General features: G+C 56.7%; 1 protein-coding gene across 1 annotated transcript in view; it reads right to left on the minus strand.

The window, feature by feature from the left end:
• Fbn3 (fibrillin 3) overlaps positions 1–17653 on the minus strand; it is a 57219-nt gene that overhangs the window by 31903 nt on the left and 7663 nt on the right. Inside the window, exons 7-19 of the mRNA XM_033759401.1 lie at positions 11348–11473; positions 9558–9677; positions 9327–9464; positions 9165–9212; positions 8659–8784; positions 5191–5313; positions 4871–4996; positions 3299–3424; positions 2580–2702; positions 2322–2444; positions 1466–1591; positions 1256–1378; positions 21–143 (exon numbers count right to left, since the gene is read on the minus strand). Of these exons, the coding sequence (XP_033615292.1) occupies positions 21–143; positions 1256–1378; positions 1466–1591; positions 2322–2444; positions 2580–2702; positions 3299–3424; positions 4871–4996; positions 5191–5313; positions 8659–8784; positions 9165–9212; positions 9327–9464; positions 9558–9677; positions 11348–11473 (1551 nt within the window). The remainder of the gene's footprint in view (positions 1–20; positions 144–1255; positions 1379–1465; positions 1592–2321; positions 2445–2579; positions 2703–3298; positions 3425–4870; positions 4997–5190; positions 5314–8658; positions 8785–9164; positions 9213–9326; positions 9465–9557; positions 9678–11347; positions 11474–17653) is intronic.

Below are 17653 nucleotides of genomic sequence, written 5' to 3' on the forward strand. Positions count from 1 at the left end.
TGGGCCAAGCGCGGACTCACCCACGCAGCCCACCCCGCTGGGGTTCAGCTCGAAGTCCTGGGGGCAGCTGCAGAGGTAGCCGCCCGGGGTGTTGACACAGAGGCCGTTCACACAGTTCACCGGGTCTGCGCACTCGTTCACATCTGTGGGACGCAGGTGCAGTGGGCATCGGGAGCCTCCTCCACCCGCTCCGCTCCCAGTGCCGCTCGGGAAGCCACGGCCTTTCCGGGGGTCCACTATTGGGTGCTTGGACTGCAGGACAAGGCTGTCCTGGCCAGGCACGGGGATGCATGCCTGTGATCTGAGAGGCTGAGGCGGGAGGATCGTGAATTCTAGCCCAGCCTAGGTAATCTAGAGACTCAGGGATTCCTGTCCCAAAATAAAACATTCAAAAAGGGCTGGGGATATAGCTCAGTGCAAAAGCCCTGAGTTCAAACCCTAGTACCACAAAGTCAATATAAAATTAATTAAATTTAAAAGACCGCGTCCTTCCCCGGGGAAAAGACTGGAGGGATGGAGCCTCTGGAATCTGCCTCAGCCTGTCTGACTCCTCCCTGCCCTGCTCGGATCCGCAGGCATAGAGGTTTCCCCTTGAAAACTCCCTGCCCAGGTTCCACTCAGCCAACACCACTGCTTGTGTCAATAAAGTTTTATTGGCACAGGGCCTATTATTCACACAGCACTGCTTTCCAGTCACACTGGCTGGGCTGAGCCATGGGCCACAGAGACTGTATGGCTTACAATGCCAAAAATTAATTTCTGCCTGCCTGCCTTCCTTCCTTTTCTTTTTGGAGACAAGGTCTCTCTAAATGGCTCAGGCTGGCCTCGAACTTGAAATCCTCCTGCCTCAGCCTCCCAAGTAGCTGAGATTACAGGTCTGTGCCACTGCAGCCAGCTCTGCTCATTACTCATTGATTTACATTATTATTTTGCAGGGCTGGGATCAAACCCAGGACCTGGCCTGAGCCTAGCAAGTGCTCTACCGCTGAGTGACGACACCTTTAGTAACTTCTGCTCACTGTTTTGTTTTGGTACCGGGGATCGAACTCAGGACCTTGTACTTGCCAGGCAGGTGGTGGCGGCGACACCACTGTGCTAACTCCCCGGCCCTGCTCACTGCTTTTTTCTGTTTGTTTTGTTTTTAAACACACAGATGGGAGGTCATTTTGGCAGCTGGGAAGGAAGGAAGCTCATCATTCAGAAAATGGGAAGAGGGCAACCTAGCGGGCAGCTCCGCGAGCCGCGCCCGGCTCACCAGTGCAGTTGCCGCCCCCGGGGTCCAGCTCGTAGCCATCCGCACATGCGCAGCGGAACAGACCGGGCAGGTTTTCACAGCTCCCGAAGGCGCACAGGTTCCCCAGGGCGCACTCGTCCACATCTGCAGGAACCCAGTTCAGCACGCCCTGCCCGCAGCGAGCTCCAAGGACCCTCCTGCTTTGTCCCCTCATCTTGGCCGGGGCCTCACCCAGGCATCCCCTGTGGTCTTCCGTGGGGCTGAAGCCCATCTCGCACTTGCAGTGGTACCCGCCAGGGACATTGAGGCACTGCCCGTTCTCACACAGGGCCATGTCCTCGGCACATTCGTCTCTGTCTGAGGGGTCGGAGGAGGTCCTGGTGACCGGTGCCCTCTACAGTCACTGAGGGACCCAGGCGAGGAGCCCTAGGGATACGGGCCCCGGGGTGGGGGTGCAGAAGACCAAGACAGGGCCTGGAGTGTGAAAGGTGGCTGTAGACACGGGACTACAGCCAATGGGGCAGAGGGGACTTGGTCACTCGGGACAAGGTGTGGCGGGCAGCCAGGAAGTAAGCAAGGGTCCTGGGCACTTAAGAGTCCAGCGAGCCGGGCGTGGTGGCGCACGCCTGTCATCCCAGCACTCAGGAGGCTGAGGCAGGAGGATCACTGTGAGTTTGAGACTAGCCTGGGCTGAATAGTGCGTTCCAGGTCAGTCTCAACTACATAGTGAGACCCTGTCTCAAAACACCAAAAAAAGAGTCCAGAGAGCTGGGGGTAGTATCACACACCTGTCATCTCAGCACTCTAAGAGGCTGAGGCAGGAGGATCTCAAGTGTGAGCCCAGCCTGGACAACCCTGCATGACCCTATCTCAGAGAATAAAAGAAGGGTGGAGATGTGGCTCAGGGTGGAGGTCCTGGGTTCAATGCCAGTACCAAAAAATAAATAAACTCTAAGGGAGGAGGCGCTGCCTGAGACCCGTAAGTGGGCAGAGGGCAGCCCATGGACTACAAGTATGGTCTCTTGGCTCCTGCAGTGATCTGTGGATGAAACTGGCCCTGCGCCTGATCCTCCTGCCCCTCCCTTACCTTCACAGGAGACGCCATCCCCAGCAAATCCCTGCCGACAGGCGCAGCGGTAGGAGCCGGGGACGTTGAGGCAGTCGGCTCTCGGGCTGCAGCGATGCCCCTGAGCCGCGCATTCATCCAGGTCTGGGGCAGACAGAGCCCTGAGCGCCTGCAGTGAGCATCGCGGGGTGCGGGACGGCCACAGACACCCAGCACCCGCCACGCCCACCTTGCCCTCTTCCTTCTGCTTTGCCGGGACTCCCTGCCCCAGGCGCTCACCCTGGCACTTGAAGCCGTCCCCTACCCAGCCTGGCTGGCACCTGCAGCTGAGACTCCCGGGGACGTTGAGGCAGGAGGCGTGGTCGTCACAGTTGTGTCTCCCGAGCTCACATTCGTCTACATCTGAGGGGAGAGGGAGCAGTGATGGGGCCATCCCAGCAGGGGGCGCTCGGCATTGTAGCAGCAGTGAGAACGGACCCAGGAAGCCTCCTCTTGCCATCTTCACCCAGAGCCTGAGAAGAGAACCCCCAACCAACAGGCATGACTCCCTGCCGCCTCCAGAAATGGGCTGAAGTGGCAGCTGGAGAGACTCAGCATAAGCATTAAAAGTAAATGTCTCAGCCGGGCGTGGTGGTGCACACCTGTAATCCCAGCACTCAGGAGGCTGAGGCAGGAGGATCACCTCAAACTGGAGGCCAGCCTGCACTACATAGCTGAGACCCTGTCTCAACCTCCCCGCCAAATCCACTGGGCTTGTCTGCTCCGGGAACACAGCGGCTGGGCTTATGGAAACTCTCTCCGCTGAACTGTTTAAGGGGAGCCCCAGGGACACTTCATTCCCTGGAGATCTTATTAGTGGGGATCTGTAAGGATAAGTTCTGACCATGCTCTGCGCTGAGGCATGGGGACAGTCCCCAAGGGACAATTCCAATGATCTCCACGCTGCCCCCCAGGGTCCCTCCTGCCGGTATCACTGACTGCTCACTTCCTTCCCTCACCGGAGCAGCCCGTGGCCCCCTTCCTGATGGCATAGCCCGGCTGGCAGTGGCAGACAAACGATCCCTGTGTGTTCTTGCAGTTGCCATGGAGACAGATGTGGGGGTTCAGGACACACTCGTTCACATCTGTGGAGACGCGATGAGGCCTGAGGACCGGTGCCGGGGTGAGGGTGGGGGAGCCCACCAGCGTTCCTGAGGGGCCTGTCACTTGGTCCCCCACCCTGGGGGAGCTCTGTCAAGATTGCCCTGCGAGCGTTTCGGGAGCATTTCGCAGCACGTGTGTCGTGAAACACACCAGTCAGGCATTCCCAGGAGTGCGGCATGGTTGAATGGATTTAGGGAATGAGTCCCACAGACCCATTTTCTCGCTGCTGGACTTTTCAGTCTCTGTCACTGTGGATCTGTAACGGGTGAGTGGAGCTTGCAACACCGCCTATCTGTTCTCAGGCCCCTTCCGGAGCTCCTTGAGACTCCTGCCGCCTGGAACTCTCAAGCTTTCCTATGTGGGACGGCTTGTTGGTCAGGAGCTACATTGTTACAGGAGACACACTACATAGTTACAAGAGATGCAGAGGTTACAGGAGTTCCATTGTTACAGGGGGAGTTGCATGGTTGCAGGGGCTATACTTGCACAAATTACAGTGTTACTTCCTGGAACTTCCTGATCCTCACTTCCCCTCTGCTCTGATAGGGTATCCAGTGCACAACTACTCCCCAGGCCCAAGCACCACCCTTGGGTGAGCAAGGACAGGCACTGGGAGGTTCCTCGAAGGAGGCTCAGAAGCCACGCCTTGATGTGCACCCCTATTAACCTCAGTGTTCTGGGAGGCTGAGGCAGGAGGATGGCAAGCTTAAGCCCCGCCTGGTCAATTTAAGAACTTAGCAAGACCCTGTCTTAGAATTAAAGAGGGGCTGGTGATGTAGCTCATTGTGAAGGCCCTGGGTTCAGTCCCCAATATCGCACAAATCAAAATCAGAAGAAGAGCAAGAAAAGGAAAAGAAACAAACAAAACAAAACCCCAAAAGGCTCAAAGAACACAGTTCTGAGTCTTTCTCGCCTTGTTTGCCCTCTGCAAAAACAAAACCAAAAAAACCCCAACAACAGAAACAAGCCCTCCCCAAACATGCACTTCCTTTTAGTGATCTTGGAACTGGGCATGACGCTAAGTGTTGGGTACCCAGGAAACGGCATACAGAACCAGGTTGGGAGGCTTCACTTTTGTTTTGTTTTGGTTTCGGTACTGGCAATCGAACTCAGGACCTTGCACTTTCAAGGCAAGCAGCAGAACCACTGAGCTAAATCCCCAGCTCTGCTTCTGGTTTTCTGAGACAAGGTCTCGCTGACTTGAACTTGCAGCGATCCTCCAGCCTCTGTGCTGGGATTATAGGTGTGCGCCACCACGCCTGGCCTGCAGGTGCCTCTGCTTCTGGGAGAGGGACCCCCGGGCTTGCAGAGTGGGCCCCGGGCACCGAAGGCCCCTGGCCAGACCACCCGGGCTCGCACGCCTGTGCCTCTTGGGGAGGGTGTGGGGCTCTGATGCCGCCTCCGGCCCTGCAGTCCCAGCCTCTCACCAACACACGTCTGCATGTCCAGCGCAGCTGTGAAGCCGTCGTGGCACAGGCAGCGCTGACCTCCCGGCACGTTAGCGCACTGCCCCTGGCCGCAGAGGTCCGGGCTCTCTTCACACTCGTCAACGTCTGGGGGAGCAGGGACGGAGGGGCTGCAGGCGTACAAGGACGTGGGGAGAGGAGCCCTGGGGCCCTTCCCACAGGGCGGGGGAGGATGCTAGGGTCTGGCTGGCTCCGCCCAGCTCTGTGCTACCTCAGCCTTGGGCCGGGTCGGGGTCCAGCTCTCACCCGCATCCCAGGGAGGGAGGAGGTCCCGCACCCACCCCTGCAGGTCCTCCCGTCCGCCAGCAGCGAGTAGCCCTGCCCGCAGGCGCACTGGAAGCTGCCCTCGGTGTTAACGCAGCGCACTGCGCAGCCACCGTTCCGGACTTGACATTCGTCGGTGTCTGCAGAAGTACACGAGTGGGCTGCGCGGCCGGCGGGAGGAGCGCCGGCAGGGGGCGCTGTCTCCCCCACGCAGACCCAGCGGTCAGGCGCGCTCCGGAAGCGGGCACGACAGGAGCACCGCAAGGTGGGGCGCAGGCTGCCGCTCAGGACACACTCGTCCACGTCTGCGGGGGCGCACGGCGGCTAAGGGACCTGGGGAGGGAGGCCGTACCCCACCCGCCGCCTTCGTGACCGTGAGACACACGGGCACACCAGTGAGCTCACGCTGCAGTGTCTGCTCGGTCACACACCTCACACCCATGCACACCCAACCACACCCTTGGCGGCACACACAGCCTCATCCTCGTGTGAGCACGCTCCTTCACCCAGGTGTACGCTTACCCTGTGCACTCTCCGAAATGCACCTCACGCCCACACGTGCAAACACACCAGCACCCAAACGCACAACCCTCTTGCACACCCAGACTCAGACACAAAGCACCCACTCACAGGCAGGCTCACCCGCTCTCCACGGGCACACGCACACTCAGGTGCACACCCAGGCCCTCTTATCTGCTCAGAGAGGCACACGCCCACCACACGCCCACTCCCGTGCAAACGCTCGCTCCTGGGTGGACACACTCACACCCTCACAAACCCACTGGTCTTTGTATCGCTTAACGTACACACGTTACGTTGTGTGCGTACACACAAGCACACACTCCCAGGCACACACACATACACAAAGGCACACTCCCACCACTCATACATGCAGCCGCTCACACGAATGTTTTAAAGCTTGCACACTCACAGACACACATACGCCCACCACCTTGTATATGTGAGCACACACACGAATACATACGCACATAGGCTCATCCTCAGCCACAAACACTCACCCAACATTCAGACACACACACACAAACACGCTCACCCTCACGGGTAGTGCCCTTGGCCGTCGGTGCACGTCTGGGGGGCACAGGCACTCACAGCTCCCATCCGTGTTGGTGCAGGTGCCCCCCCCAGCAGCGGTTCCCCTGTACACTCAACCACGTCTGGTCACATGAAAGGACAGCAGCTGAAGACCCCGGCCCTCTAGGCTCTCGGTGCCTGGGGGCTCCCCCGGCCCCATCCCTGCCCCATCATCACCCAGGCTACAGAAGGCACAGCCTGGGGGCTCAGGGCTTGGAGGAGCTTCGCAGAATTGGGACTGGCGCTCCTAGGTCACCGAAGGACACCCTGAGAAGCCTCCCCTTCCCCTGAGAGCATGTGAGGAGCCTGAGGCTCAGCACTATCTGGCAGCCTCACCACCCACCCATCCCCTCCTTGCACACCAGCCACACACTTCTCCCTCTCCTCAGGGATACCCCAGGACCTTTGCACGCGTTGCCTTTTAGTCCCCTCAGTTCTCTCAGTGATGCCCCCAAGTTCCCCAGAATGGGCACCTCCTCCAGGTGCACTTTTGCATTAATCATGTGGTCCTTTTGCGTTTCTTTGGGGGATTTATTTTAATAAATCTGTTTCTCTGTGAGCTTAAAAAACAACCAACATGTCATTCCTTTTGAGGAGCTCGTACTGAGGTTCAAACCCACAGGTGCTCTACTATTGAGCTATATCCCCAGCCCCCGTTTTATCTATTACTTTGCGGCAAGGTCTCTCTAAGTTGCCCAAGTGAGACTTGAATTTGCAAAGATCCTCCTGCCTCAGCCTCCCAATGTGCCGCAATGACAGGCCTGGCCCACTGCACCGGGCCCAACGCCCCTGCAGTGCTGCTAGTTCTGCAGATGCACAGGAAGTGGCTATCCAAGGAGAAACAAAGTCTACACCGGCCCTGTTACAGGGCAGCGGCAGTGCTCCCAGGACCCTGGGAGACCACACCCACCCACAAGGCTTCTCACCCCAGGCGACGCCCCTGGTGCCCTGCTCACTGCAGCTCTGCCCCACGCCCGCCCCTGCCTCTCATGTGCACAGTGGAGTCCCCGTGCCCCTCTGGACACCCACGTCCTCGCCCCGCGGCCCCTCACCCATGCAGCTCCCGGCAGCAGCGGCAGAAGCGCAGGCACTCGAAGCTGCCCGCGGTGCTGACACAGGCACTGTGGCTGCAGAGCCCGGGGACGCCCTGCACTTGTTCACATCTGCGGAGGGAGCCCACAGTCCTGTCCCTGCCACACGTGGGCAGGCGAGACGTGTGGGACCACGCAGGCAAGGGGTGGGAAGAGGGCAAAGGGGTGACCACCTCGGGCCCAGATTTCACGGCACCCCACAGTGACTTCACTGCCTGGGTGCTTACTAAGTACTGGGTACTGTTCTGAGTTCCTCAATCCACTTAAGGCTCCAAATAAAACTGAGAAGGGGGCTGCGGGTGGAGCTCAGTAGTGAGCTTTTGCCTGATGTGTGGGAGGCATGGGGTCTGGTCTCCAGCAGCAGGAAAAGAGAAAGAAAAAAGGGAAGGAGGGAAGGAACAACAACAAAAAAAAAACCCAAAAGCAGAGAGGAAAACCCTATTATCATTTTAGCCATTTCACAGGCTAGGAAACTGCCCAGGGTAGCACAGCTCCCAGGGCTAGAGCTGGGATCAAACCCTGCCACCTGACTCTAGGGACAGGTATTTCACCCATAACCCTCAGAACAGTCTGTGCTCCCCCCACACCAAGGATGAGAGGCTCAGGCACACGTCAGCCAGTCACAGCCTCAAGTTGGCTGCTCACGTTTTGATTTGTTTTTATTGTTTTGAGACAGGATCTCTCTGTGCAGCCCAGGCTGGACTCAAACTCAAAAGAGACCCTCCTGCCTCAGCTTCCTGAGTGCTGGGATTACAGGTGTGTTTTTGTAAATAAAGTTTTACTGGCACACAGTCATGTTCACTCGTCTGTCTATATACCATCTGTGGCTGCTTTGGAGCTAGTGTTGAATGGTTGCCTCAGGGATGCTGTGGCCTGTGGAGGCAACATTTACTCTCTCTAGTGGGGCCTAGTGGCGCATGTCTATAATCCCAGCTCTCTGGGAGGCTGAAGCAGGAGGATCACAAGTTCAAGCCGAGACTGGGCAACTCAGTGACTTAACAGGACCTTGTTTCAAAATTGAAAAATAAAGAGGGCTGAGGATGTAGCTCAGCATGAAGGCCCTGGGTTCATTCCTCAGTAGCACAAAAGCAAAGCAAAACAAAAACAGCAAGGGAATGCTAAACCAGCACGGTAAATAAGATCTCCTGAGATTGGCAGTTGCCATGAGCCTCAGAAAGAAAATGGTTAATTCTCCAGGAGCAACCAGGGGGACACACAACAAAACCAAACATCAGGGGCTGGATAAAAGCCCTTCCTGTCCCAGGATGGGGGCCAGGAAGGAAAGGCCCACGACTGACTCACCTGTACACAGCCGGCCCGAGGCGTCCAGCACCAGGCCCGGGGGGCACTCGCAGTGGAAGGAACCCGCAGTGTTGGTGCAGCGCCCACTCTGACAGATGCCCGGGAAGGCCTCGCACTCGTTCACATCTGGGGACAGGCGTCAGGAGAGAAGAGGGAGGGGTGGCACTACCAGCCATCCCCCTGGGGAGCCCTAGATGACCTTGGGGGGGACAGAAAGGGGACCTTGGCGGGGGCCCTGCGGGATCCCCAGAAGCCTGGGGAACCCTTTTGTTTATCTGTTGTTTTCTTTAAGACAGCATCTCACTATGTGGCCCAGGCTGGCCTTGAACTCACTGTGTAACCCAGGCGATCCTCCTGCCTCAGCCTCCCGAGGGCTGGGATGACAGGCGCGCACCACCACCACGGCCCACTCAGACTGGACAATCGCTAGTGAGCAGCCCGCGCATTAGGCGCACCTGGCCCTGTGTGCATGGGGTTGGGAGCTAGAGAGGGGGGCGGGGAGTTACCTTCGCAGGTGACGTTCACGCGGGCAAAGCCATGTGCACACTCGGGGTCTGCAGTTGGGAGAGTGGGGTGGAGAGAGCTCACTGTCCACAGCCAGCGCCGGGCAGGTGCCCCTCCCAGCCATGCCCATGGCCCAGGCGTGGAAAGGCCCCGGAAGGCCTTACCCAGGTCGCAGCGCTCACAGGGGCTCCCCCAGGCGGCCCCCAGGGTGGCGCAGCACTCAGACCGCAGAGAGGTTCCCTGAAGCTTCACTTCACAGTGCCCGTCCTGGATCTGCAGCCAGCAGGTCCCCTTGGTGCTGTCTGGGGACAAGTGGGGAGGGTCACCTGTCTCACCTGCCCTGCTCACACCTGCGCTCTGGTCCGCAGGCTCCCGGCCTCCACAACCCCGCTCACCTACGCACACGGCTCCAGGGGTCCCCAGCTGGCTGCCGGGGCCACATTCGCATGCGTAGGAGCCCGCCAGGTTCCGGCACACACCGCTCATGCACGGGTTGGACACACACTCGTCGATGTCTGTGGGGACAGACAGAGCCCGCTGGGTGCTGAGGCCCATCCGGCCGGGGCCCCCTCTTCGGGGAGACCACTGTACCCACCCGCGATGCACAGGCGCGAGCAGAGAGCGCAGGAGAGAAGGTGCATACGGCGACGTGCAAGGAGGGGTGGAGACGTTTTGCAAACAAGGGGGCCGGCCAAGAGGTGGAGGAGAAGCACATAAAACAGCACGAAGGCGCGTTATGTCCACGCGCCCACTCCCCATGGGGAACGGATCATGACGCACAAGCTTTGGCTAACAGAAGAGAAAGCGTGTCCACTAGCCGTGTGCGTGTGTGCAGCGTCAGAGGCGGGAAGAAACCAAGCGGCTTCTCTTATTGTCACGCCCCACTGTTCAGAACACCTCAGTAACCAGACATGGCTTTCTTGTTTGTTTTGCTTGTTTGTTTCCATACTGCTTATTTCTTCCATAGCAGTGGGACCCTTTAATTCAATTCTGACACTGGCGACCCGGAGTTAAAATCAGATCCCTCAAGTTAAGGAGTTAAGGGGCTCAGGGCTTTTTTGGTTTTTATTTTGTTTTTCGTACCAGGGATTGAACCGGGGTCCTTGCGCTCGCCAGGCAGACCACCGAACCACTGAGCTAAATCCCCAGTCCCTGGTTTTTGTTTTTTGGCAGTACCACGGATCGAACTGAGCCCTGGTCTTGCCAGGCAGGCGGAGCACCACTGAGCTACATCCCTGGCCCACCTGTTTTGTTTTTCTGAGACAGGGTCTCACTGTGTAGTCCAGGCTGGCCTTGAACTTGCAGCGATCCTTCTGCCTCAGCCTCCCGAGTGCTGCGATTATCAGTGTGCACCGCCACACCTGGTTTAAGGGCTCAGTCTTACAGATCTGCACCTGACTCCAGCTCCCCACTGCAAATCCAGGCCTCTGGAGCTTCCCACAACCTCACTGCCACCTGCTAGTGCTATGGCTTGCATCCAGACGCCCCCCGAAGCTCTGTGTGCTCACAGGTAGGGCTTTTCAGAGGCAGCTGGATCTAGGGCGTGTGATGCTGGCATTGAGGGGAACCCACCTTGGTACAGGGAGGACGGAGAGGAAGGCTTGCTGCTGCTGCTGCTGCTGCTCCGCTGCCTGCTGCTCTACAGCTCTGCTGCCTCCCGCCTGCCCTCCCCTGCCATGGACTGTTTTCCTCCTCCAGGCCCCTCTGCCACGCCACCCTGTCTTGAAGCCGGCTGACTACGTACTGAAGCGTCCACAAACCGTGGGCCCTCAGTCGCCGTGTGTCAGGAACTGGGGTTAAGGACCAGCCAGCGGTCAGAACGGTTCCGTCCTCACTGCCCAGGGGACTCAGGCCAGACACACAATTCCTCTTCTAAACCCTGGGCGTGGACACCGATGTGAGGGTCCCCTGAGAGCTCAGCGTACAAGATGAGCCTCAAGGGAGCAGCGGGGGACGAGAGCAAACTGCAGAGGACAGAAGCCAGGCCGCACAGCACGCGTGACATGTCTGTGTGCTCAGCAATGCAGCATGCATGCCCCTGTGTGCGCATCTGCGGGTACACACCGTGTGGCGTGTCTGGGTGCGCAACACAAGCATACGTACCTGTGCACGCTGCGCTGCATGGCTCTGTGCGTACACGCGCGCACTATACGCAGCGCTCCCCGAGCACCCCCCGCACGCTCACCGTTGCAGTCCGTGCCCGCGGCGCCTGCTTTGTAGCCCAGGTTGCAGACGCACCGGTAGCCGCCGGGAAGGTTCGCGCACACACCGTTGGTGCAGGCCTCGGGGTCCAGGGCGCACTCGTTGATGTCTGCAGCAGGAGGACAGACAGCAGCGGCCCTGGCTTTCCGGGAGCCTCCGAAAGCCGGTGCCACTCCCAGGGCAGGGGGTCCAGGCCAGACCCCGCCTCGTTTCTCCCTACACCAGGCTCTCGGCCTCGCACGGCTGACACGCGGGCCACACCACTCCCAGCTGCCGGGGGCCGCGCTGCTGCAGCCCTGGCTTCCGCACCCGCACCTCTGTAGTGTTGGCCGAGTGTCCCCGGGCGGGTGAGGGAGCTGTCCCAGTCTGGAACCTGCGGGGATTTGGACGGCAGCCCACGATATAAAGACAGTCGGCTCTCCTATCCAGGGGCAGCACACCCGGGAATTCAACCAATCGGGGATGGAGAACATCCGCCCCCAGGTTACACCCTAATGAACATTCGCAGGCATCTTTCTTGTCATGATCCCCCAGACGATACAGTAGCACAACTATTTACACAGCGCTTCCACCGTGTCGGGTACCATGAGTCGTCTAGAGCTGATCTAAAGTCGATGGCAGGATGGGTGCAGCTCCTACGAAAACACCATGCCACTGCATATAAGGGGTGGGGACAGCCAGGTCCTGGCATCACAGGGATTTTGGAACCCAGTGCTCACAGGTGCCCAGGGCGACCATAAGAGCAATCACGATCACTAACATCACAGGTGCTTCCTCTTCTGTGCCAACCGCTGTGTTTTCCTACAGCAACCGTAGCAATCACAGGCGGTCCCCAGCCACAGCCTCCTGCCTGCCTCCCGTGTCACCAAGGCAGTGCCTGCCGGCCCCCGACTACTCGCTGGACCCTCACCTCCCCCGCGACATGGATCCCAGCACCACCCCCGGGCTTCACAAAGAATCAGAGGTAGAGAGAAAGCAACTTGCTCTAAGTGATCCGGGCAATAGATAATAAGACGAGGATTCGAACCTGGGCAGCCTGGGCCTAGCACAGGGGAGTCAGGCGTCCGGCCTGTCCCAGTTGCCTAGCAGTTGGTGGAAAATCTAACGCTATGCCAGGTCTTTTAATTTCTGCTCAGGCAAAAAGGCTGTGTCAGGAAGACATAGATGGGTGTGTGGATTTCTTTATTAGGATATAACGTTCGTATTCCTTGGGCAGAGTTGGCACACGCTAGTGCCTTTTCTCTTCGGCTCTCCTCTTCCTCCATCTTGATCCTCTTCCCTTTTGAAAAAGACCTGTCTCTCTACTTCCCATCATGTGTCTATTATTCTGCTCTATATTTATAAGTTGTGTTTCTCATATAAGAGAAACCATGCACTCGTGGATCTCATTTATTGCGCTTAACATTAAGGTCTTGAGATGCATCCACTTTCCTACAGATGACCCAAGCTTATCATTCTTTACGGCAGAGTAGTACTCCACTGTGTGTAAATACCTTAGCTTCTTTATCTATTCGTCTATTGATGGACACCTGGGCTGCTCCCCATATTTCGCTATTATCTGCTGTTGTAAACACGGGTGCGCACAGATCCTTGTGATATGAGGACTTTAACTCTTTCGGGAAGACACCCTAGAAGCAGAATACCTGGGTCAAATGGAATTTGTAGCTTTTGGGTTTTTTTTGAAGAATCTCCACGCTGATTTCCAGAGTGGCTGCACCAGTCTCCACTCCACCCACAGTGGAGAGGGTGGTTCTGTTCCCCACCTGGAGCCTCCCCAGCACAACTAGCCAACAAGTGACCGGAGACACCACACAGGGAATTTCCTTTCCCAAGTTTCAACTTCATGGCAAAGACCCCTGGCCTGAGACCTGTGGGCTACTGATCAGCAGGGACCCGCTGTCCCCGGTGAGGCCTTGGGGGTCCCCGTGGGGTATCGCGGAGGGGGCACAACAGAACACAGGTCTCTGGACAGAAGGCAGTGAACACGAAGCAGAGCTCTCTCTACCCCACCACCTCTGTCTGCTGCAGGTGCATCACGTCCTCCGCAGCTGATGTTTTACACCGAGGTCCGCAGAATTGTGGCATTACTGGGAGACAGATAACCAAGGTACCATGAGGGCATTAGGGTGAGGGATAATAAAAAGGACCGCTGTCCTTGTGAGTGGGAGAGTCACACACCACACACACACACACAGGGTCAGTGTGAAGGCAAGAGAGACAGGAAGAGACTTCTATAAGCCATGCACTGCCAAGGATCAACATCAAACCACGAGAAGCGAGGCGAAAAGAAGCCTAGAACAGATTCTCCCTCAGGGACCTCAAAATCAAGCAAGCAGCCCAGCAGGATGTGGTGCTGCACATGTGTGATCCCAGCAGTCAAGGAGGCTGAGGCAGGAAGATCTCAAATTCCAGCCCAGCTTGGGCAATTGAGCAACTTAGCGAGTTCTGTCTACACCTTGATCTCAGACTTCCAGCCTCCAGACTTGGGCAGAATCAATTTCCGTGGCTGAAGCGAGCTGCTCTGGCACCCCTAGCAAGTGGATACCCTTCCCAGCCACACGCCCCTCTGCAGCCCACCACCCTGGAGGCAGTGGCCGGCAGGGGCCCAGTCCGCTGCTACACGGTGCCCCGAATTCAGCTGCAGGGGGCAGGGAGCCCAGCAAGCGGGATCAGAGAAACCTCCCCGGGGCTCAGCACTCTGCTAAATCTCCGTGATCCGGGGCACCCATCAGGCTAGGATGCAAACCCCTTTCTCCGCGGGCAACTCCTAGGGGAAAGAAGCCTTCAGCCAGGCCAGCCAGGCCCCAAGCACACACCAGGGGCGGGGTCACCGGAGTTCCTGGCAGGACACAGCTGACCGGGCACCGGGAGGCAGCAGGCGGATGGGAAGGGGCAGGCACAGGCGCCCTCTCCACGGCCAGAAGCACAGGCCGCCCTCGTGGGCGCCCACGGTCAGCCCGGCCGGTCACTGGCAGTGGAAGGACCCCTCGGTGTTGTGGCAGCCGTCGCTCCCGCAGATGCCTGGCATCTTGCGCCCGTCGATGTCTGGGGGGAAATCGCTGGGATGGGCCTCAGCTCGGCACAGGGCCCTAAACCTGCAGTGTCCAGCCCTCCCGCCTTCCGGCGGCTCCTCTCCTCTCTCCCTCTCTCCTCCCCACCCTTTTCTTATTCATTTATTTTGGCTTTTGGAGACAGAATCTCGCTAGGTAGCCCAGGCTGGTCTTGAACTCGCTGTGCTCCTCCTGCCTCAGCCTCCCGAGTGCTGGGATCACAGGCGTGCGCCAGCCTCATCCACGCAGTGGCAGCCACTGGGTGCCAGCAGGAAGCCAGAATTGCAGAGAGAGGTGAGGCTGCCGTCTCTGTCAATGATACAGACGCTGTTCAGACACACGGAGCGCGCAGTACCTTCCTTCTGGTCTGGGGACACCAGGGAAGCTGGGTCCAGGCGGCAGCCCCCTCCTCCACCCCAGGGCCAGGGCCGGGCCCCACGGTGACTGACTGATTGCTTGTAAAGCCATCTTTCAGTATCTCGAGGGCACAGGTCCCTGGAACCCTCAGAAAGCAAAACCTGCAGATCCTCAAGTACCTTATATAAATATTACTCTGTGAGTAATATTTGTACAGAGCCTACACAATTCTGCTTCCCACAGACATTTCTTTCTTTTTTTTGAGACAGGGTCTCTCTGTCTAGCCAAGTTGGTCTCAAACTCAAGGCGGTCTTCCTGCCTCGGCCTCTCAAGTGCTTGGATCACAGGTGTGCGCCGCTGTGCTGGGCAACCAGGCTTTAAATCATCTGTAGATGACTTAGAAGACCTCAAACAAGGTAAATGTTATGTAACAAGTTACCGTGCTGATTGCTAGCCAGTCAGAACAAGAGAAAAACCTGTGCATGTACTGCATGGATAACAATTTATTTTTGGAATATATTTGATCCATGCCCAGTTGAATCTGCAGATGTGAAACCCAGATTACAGAAAGCGGCCAGGGAGCTCCCCGGGGCACAGCCAGGTAGCTGCCTCAGGGGTCCTGTCGTTCAGTGGATGTTCCACAAATACTTGTTCAACAAGTCACAAAAGTGAAGTAGGAACTGCACAAGACCAGAAATATCCTAACTGCCATTCAACTGTTCATTTAAAAATGGCTAAACTGTAAGATTCTGTCACATGTGTTTTGCCACAGATTTGTTTGTTAGTTTGAGACAGGGTCTCACTATGTAGTTGAGACTGACCTGCAGCTCACTATGTAGCCAGGCTGGTCTCGAACACAGAGATCCTCCTGCCTCAGCCTCCGGAGTGCTGGGATTTACAAGTGTGTGCCACCATGCCTGGCCACAGTTTTTTTAAATGTAGCAAAAACTGAATAAATGAAGCCAGACATGGGGGTGCACGCCTGTAATCCCAGCTACCATTGGGAGGCTGAGGCAGGAGGATCACAAGTTCAAGACCGGCATGAGCAACTTAGCAAGGCTTGGTCTGAAAAGCAAAATTTTAAAAAAATGTTGGAAGATATAGCTCAGTGACAGAACAAGGTCCTGGATTTGATCCTCAGTACTGGGGAGGGGGTGGAATTAAATAAATGAGGAGGAAGTGGTTGCCCAATATTGGGAATCTAGCAAATTCCATCAAATTGTTCCGTTACACGTCGTGGAAATGATACACTTTATCTTGTGTATAGTTTGCTGCAGTAAAAATAAAGCCCCCTAAGCCGGGCCCCCTAAGCCGAGTCCCCTAAGCCGAGTGTGGTGGCTCACACCTGTAATCCCAGCACTCGGGAGACTGAGGCAGGAGGATCACTGTGAGTTCAAGACCAGCCTGGGCTATGTAGTGAGTTCCAGGTCAGTCTCAACTACATAGTGAGACCCTGTCTCAGAAAATAAATAAATAAATAAACAAAAAAAAAAAATAATAAAGCCCCCTGAAACTTGTTAAAATACATGAAGTTTCCGGGTGTGGTGGTGCACACCTATAACCCCAACACTCAGGAGGCTTGCCCTGAGTTCAAGGCCAGCCTGAACTACACAGCGAGACCTTGTCTCAAAACACCAACCAACCAAGAACGAAAGTGGAAGCAGTGGTGATCGCATAGCACCGGGAAAGTATCACGTACCACGGAATTATTCACTTAAATGACTACACTTGTTGTGTGGATCACACTTCAATTTTTAAAAAAGAAAGCTAATGAAAAAAGTCGGATCTAAAGGAAGGTGGCAGGTGAGAACTGAGTTTGCCAAAGTAGCAACAGTTAACTATCAGAGGATGGCACCTACAGAGACAAAACGAGCGAATAAAGAAATGCCCACACACAAGTTGCACGCAGATGTTCACAGCATTATTGTATATCGCTAATAGTATGGAGAGGAAACAACCCCAGTAACTATCCGTGGATGAATGGGTAAGCACAGCACGTGTTCCAGTGATATGGTGGAATATTACTCAGCCACGAACAAAGGAGGAGCACTGATACACAGTCCAGTGTGAACGGACCTTAAGGACACCATGGTCAGGGAAAGAGGCCAGGCATAAAAGGCCACCTAGTGCATGATTCCACGGGTAGAAAATGTCCAGAACAGGCAAACCTAGAAGGATAGAAAGTGCACAGCCCCATGCCTAGGGCTGGGGGAGGAGGGCAGATTACAAATGACTGACGGATATGGGCTTTACCTTTGAGGTAACAGAGATATTTTAAACTTAATTTGCAATGGTGATTGTACAACTGTATGCAAATACTAAAAACCCTAATTTTGTTGCTTTGGGGGGATGGGACTTCACTATGTACCCCAGCTTGGCTCTGAACTCAATGGGTAGCCCAAGCTGGCCTCAAACTCGCCGCGATCCTCCCGCCTCAGCCTCCCGAGTGCTGGGGACCCAGGAGTGCCCCACCATGCCTGGCTTTCAAAGCTGGCTAATTTTATTAGCTATGTGAATATTGCATCAATAAAGAGACTTTTAAAAAAATTGTTACGAATAACTACAGAAACGATAAAATACTTCCACACAAGGGACTGTAAGGCAGATCATCTCAGACAAGGTGGCACCAGAGGCTACAGGACAAGCGCCCGCCCCTCTCACAGGGAGCGAGGCGGGGCGCTCTCCAAGGTCCTGATCGAGCCTGGCCTGCAGCCCCTCGGCAGCGGCCCGGAAGGGACAACTGAAGACCCGGAGGCCCCGCCCACCCGCGCGTCCGACTCACCCACGCAGCTCTTGCCATCTGGCTCCAGCTCGAAGCCCGCGCTGCACTCGCAGCGGTAGCCGGAAGGGGTGGGCAGACAGCGGCCGCGGAGACACGGGCT

This window comes from Fukomys damarensis, unplaced genomic scaffold, assembly GCF_012274545.1.
Source record: "Fukomys damarensis isolate Sample0158 unplaced genomic scaffold, DMR_v1.0_HiC HiC_scaffold_37, whole genome shotgun sequence".
In the NCBI taxonomy this organism is placed as follows: domain Eukaryota; kingdom Metazoa; phylum Chordata; class Mammalia; order Rodentia; family Bathyergidae; genus Fukomys; species Fukomys damarensis.